General features: G+C 28.9%; 1 protein-coding gene across 1 annotated transcript; it reads left to right on the forward strand.

The window, feature by feature from the left end:
* On the forward strand, window positions 1-2,139 carry LOC114176493 (uncharacterized protein C6G9.01c). The gene is made up of 2 exons (XM_028061546.1): window positions 1-218; window positions 1,444-2,139. The coding sequence occupies exon 2, from the start codon at window positions 1,460-1,462 to the stop codon at window positions 1,847-1,849; it is 390 nt and encodes a 129-aa protein (XP_027917347.1). The 5' UTR covers window positions 1-218; window positions 1,444-1,459; the 3' UTR covers window positions 1,850-2,139.
* Window positions 2,140-5,463: the final 3,324 nt, after the last annotated feature.

Consider the following 5,463-nt stretch of genomic DNA (forward strand, 5'->3'; position numbering starts at 1 on the left):
CCATTTATGTTTCCCCTAATTTCCTAACCCTAACCCAACTCTTCTTACTCTCAGAGCATCTTTCTCACATCCCCCACCACAGGCATCAACGCCCACGCGCCGCTGCGGTTGGTTCTGCCGCCACCATAACCGCGAGGACGCAGTTACGCAGCTCCGCTAATCGCCGGCGTGAACGACGCCCTCCCTGCATTCTCGAGTTGTGTCCGTCGTCGCAACAGGTTGGTCCTCCACTTCCCTTCCCGACTTCTCTGAATTGTTCTGGTTCCGATGTACGATATTGTTTGTTGAATTTGTTTTGTGTTTGAGATTAAACTTCCTGTAACAGATGTGGATAATCTGAATTGGGATTTTAATGATTTTGAACAATACTAGCTTCTTCTTTGTATATGCTTAAAAAAAACAGAGATTTTAGCTTAAAACGTTATATTTTTTTATTATAGCATATCCTCGCAGTAGGGTTTCAAAAGAATGAAATATCAGAGCTAATTTCTTTCTCCACAATCATCGGTTTCCCCTGGTTCGTGCATTGGTATAACGCTACCCACTTTTTTTTCTCATCCTTTGAAATTTTATATAGCACTTACCCCCTTTTTTTTCTCATCCTTTGAAATTTATATAGCACTTTCTGATTTCGTGTAAATACAGTTTCTGCAAATTTGTCTTTAGGTAGTGATCACTGGTTTTTAGTTACATGGTAATTCTGTGTTGGCAAGAATAAAATGCCTGTTTTAGCTTTGCCCATGGATGCAGGGATTAAATCTAATTATACTGATTCTGACAGCAATTGAACTTAGGAGTTCATCCTAATTTTATAATTCATTTCATTCTTGACACATTAGCAGAAGGAAACTACTGGGAATTTTGTACACTCTCAATCTGAAATATCATTTAAAACTTCGGTTCTCTGTTTGAATGGAATATCTGCTGTTATTATGTTAATATTGCAGAAATTCTGATTGCTGCTCTTTGCCAATTAAAGGGTAATCAGTCACCAGAACTTCGAATAAAGCAATTAACCCTTAATTTAATTGGCAATATGGTATTGCCGAGTTATATTATATTTCTGTGAATTAGTGATTTTTGGTTCAAAATGGTTAGTGGACTATAGGATAACGATCAGTTCTTTTTAATTTTCATTCTTTACTCTTTTTTTCTGTAATTGTATTTTGTTCTATCTTCTTCGTTACTTTTAAAATCTGATGATACTAGAGTTTTATTTGGGTTGGAATTTTTCCTCTTTTGTTTTACATTTTTTCTTCTGATGACATAAAATGTACTTATACATCCTTTTCTCTTTGATGAATATTCAAAACGAGAATCTAAATCTTGAATGAAAAAGCCTTGGCCTATCTCGTCTTAATCTTATTCTCTGGGGAACTGTTTTTCTTCTTTTTTGTTTGTTGAATAATTCAGTTCTCACAAAGGTTGTAACTTGATATGCAGCTTTCTTTTAATTTCAATGACGAAGAAGAGTTCTAAAACAACACCAAATCAGTTGCAGGAGAATGCTGTTGCAAAAGAGGAGAAAGCCTCTTCTACACCAAAAAAAACATGTAATGAAATTGATGAAATATTTGCTGGAAAAAAGAGGAAGAAATCTGAAATGAAAAACACTGGAAAATCTGACGGAGTAAATAAGAGTACTGATAAAACAAAGAAGAAGAAAAAGAAGATTGTGAAGAGGAAAACAGATGGATCAGACGATGGTGAGTTTGCAGACCGACCTTCTCGACCAAAAAGGAAAACCGAGGACGGGTTTACCATCTACACTGAAGATGAGTTAGGTATTAATAAAGCAGATGCTGGAAATACCCCTCTCTGCCCATTTGACTGCTCTTGTTGCTTTTGATGGTAATTGTATAATGTTATATGCACTCAGTTCCTTGCGCTGGTGATGGGGTTGTCTTGGATTTGTAAGCTAGGGGCATAGCTTTTTACTTAATTATCTATTTATAGTTGGGAAAAGCTTGAATTCTCTAGATCTAGATACGATTCTTTGGGTGATTTCAGGTGGAGTTTAGCTGCAGTTATTTCCTCCCATGTAACACAGTTGTTCATCATGCATTGACACTTATGCTTGTAGGTTTGAGAATGTTTTAAAAGCTGGGAAGTGTTCAGGGCGTATGATTTTGTCTCATTTTTTCATATTCACCAAACCCTACTTTATGAGTTCTATATATATATATATGCTTTTTAATTCTCTTGTATGATTCATACTACAAAGAACTGGCAAACATCTTTACTTTATTGAAAACCTTGATGATCGATGCCATTAGTACGTTTTCTTGTAACCACAAATGTGTAGCTGTAACAGGGAATGTACTTGTTACTGGAAGGCTTAAATATATATTTGGTCCTATTTTTGTTGATTTTATTCAATTTGGTCCCTATTTTCGTTTTATGTTCAATTAGATCCTCATTTTCGTCAAATTGTGGTCAATTTGGTCCTTTTCACTAACGGTGTTTAAATAGTTAACGTTTTTGTACAGTACATGCCACGTGTCAGCTCCTGGTTTTTTTTGTTTGTTTTTTTTTTTTTTAATTTTTTTTAATTTTTTTTAATTTTTTTAATTTCAAAAAAATGGTCCACGTGTCAAGTCATAATTGTGCCACGTGTCAGTTTGTGGTAATATTATTTTTTTTTGTTCAATTTAGTCTCTATATTCGTTATTTTTGTTCAATTTAGTCCCTATATTCGTTATTTTTGTTCAATTTAGTCCCTATATTCGTTATTTTTGTTCAATTTAGTCTGACGCTAAATTTAATATCTTTTATACAAATTATATTAATATCTTTTCTAAAATTGATCTTTAAATTTATTATTTTTTAAATTCAATTATAAATTATTAAATTTAATTATAAATTGAATAAATTCTTATATTTAATTTCTAAATAGAATATAATTATTTAAAATATTATGAAAATATAATTATTAATTTTTTTCTAATATTTATATTCTAAAATATTTTTAAAATTGATATATAAAAATATTTTAAATATTCAAAATATTTTAGAAAAATAAACTAATATTTGTAAAATTAACATTTACATATAAAATATTTTAGATTTTAATATCTAAAATGCAATAAAAATATTAAATACTTTAAATTTAAATGTAAATTTTACAAATGTTAATATATATTTTTAAAATTTTAATAATTATATTGTAATAATATTTAAATAATTATATTTTAATATTATTTAAATAATTATATTTTAATAATATTTAAATAATTATATTCTATTTAACAATTGAATCTAAGAATTATATTCAATTAATAATTAAATATTATAATTTATAATTAAATTTAAAAAATAAGTAATAATAATGTCAATTTTAAAAATTAAATGGTTCTATTTTCACAAAATTTGGGACTAAATTAAACAAAAATAACGAATATAGGGACTGATTGAACAAAAATAACGAATATAGGGACTAAATTGAACAAAAACAATAATATTATCAGAAATTGACACGTGGCACTAGCATTGACACGTGGCACAATTGTGACTTGACACGTGGACACTTTTTTTGAAATGAAAAAAATTTTAAAAAAAAAATTTAAAAAATTAAAAAAAAATAAAAAAAAAATAAAAAAAACCAGGAGCTGACACGTGGCATGTACTGTTCAAAAACGTTAACTATTTAAACACCGTTAGTGAAAAGGACCAAATTGACCACAATTTGACGAAAAAAATGACCTAATTGAACATAAAACGAAAATAGGAACCAAATTGAATAAAATCAACAAAAATAGGGACCAAATGTATATTTAAGCCTTACTGGAATATCAGTTGACTCCATGTCGTCAGTAGGTGTGTTTTGTCCCACGAGTCATTTGTTTTATAACCAAAGTCATTTCCAAAATTATTTGTGGATTTTTTTTTATTATATTAACTTTTGTTCTAAAAATGTTATAAATTTTACATTCTGGTAATTTTTTATTTATAGGTGGAAAAAATGGTTTTAAAATAGAAAAATGTTTTTCTTTTTAACTTTTGTAATCTGTAATCATGTTTCAATAGAAAGGTCTTATAGAATCCAGATTTAAAGCCAAGGAAATTTTAAGTGGACCCTCTATGAATTATGTTCTCAGTTTGTATTTGTCATTGGTCAAACTGTGTCAACCTATTGTAATATAAAACTACAACCTTCAGCCTGAATGTGTTATAGCATTCTCTATTGAAGGTTTCACGCAAACTGTTAAATTTCAACAGCACTGGAACTCTTTCAAGCTTCTTCGGTTAAAAGATAGAAAGTAATATTTTGCACTTGCGTATCTGTCCAATTTGATCCGAAGTTGAATTCAACCTGTTTTTGTTTCAATATTCTCTTAAAAGATATGATTTTTGAATTACTTTATATTAGTAATAAAATAATTTTTAAAAACGTGATGTTGCATTTTTAATATTTTTTTATTTTTTATGTAAAGATATCTATTTATAAAATATAGTTTAATTTAAGTTTTAAATATTGTTTATTGGGAGAATATTGAAATGTTCGCGCCAACAATAAGGTTTCCATCTCTGAAACAAGATAATTTTTTCATTTTACGCAGCTTGGTATCTTAATATTTTGAAGCCTTATAAGTAAACCTTACAACTTTGAGGAAAACAAAAATAATTATCAACGTAGGTTATTATGAAGGACTAAATAAAACTTTTAACTAGTATATAGCAAATTACCCTCTCTTACACTGAAATCCACCCAATTCTCCAGAAGTAAACTACAAATCGCTTTTTTAATAACGTTTTTTTTTTCTATATCAATCACTACCTAAATCATTTTATGGATTGTATCAAATAATAACACGGGTCAATAGGATCTATGAACAGCTAAAATATAAAAATATAAGCTCTTTTACGATTTAAAAGATCATCATTTATCCTCTACGTTTTGATATTGGTTTTTACTAATACTGTATATGTATTCCAGAAATGAGTTTGGTAAGTCAAGTTCGACTTCGGTTTCATCATGACATTACTTTAGTTCGATCATTGTCATAAATAATGTTAAAAACTTTGATTATGTTTTGAACAAAATTACAAACATACTATTGGATATCATAATTTTAACCAACCACCATTTTCAATAAAACATAACGATAGATAAAAATTAAAAACATTATATTAACATATAGGTTTTATGGAATGTTAACTTTAAATTCATAGTTCAGTACCAACCAAAAGAACAATACATTTGTATATATTTAACCCAAACATTCAAAATATCCCACTTACAAAAGTTGAATTAGGTTGAATAATTTTAAACTAATGAATACTCCCTTGTGCAACATGCTCGAACAATCCCTAAATAAAACCTAATATAGTAGTAATAAATTAGCCTAGTTCACAAGATTTCATTGGGAGCATGGTATCCACCATCCGATTTATACAATTTTGGGCGAAACACATAATAAAACGCTTGTTCGTGTTAATCTTAATGCCGGCCTTGCATAAAAT

Source organism: Vigna unguiculata, chromosome 3, assembly GCF_004118075.2.
Source record: "Vigna unguiculata cultivar IT97K-499-35 chromosome 3, ASM411807v1, whole genome shotgun sequence".
Taxonomy (NCBI): Eukaryota; Viridiplantae; Streptophyta; class Magnoliopsida; order Fabales; family Fabaceae; genus Vigna; species Vigna unguiculata.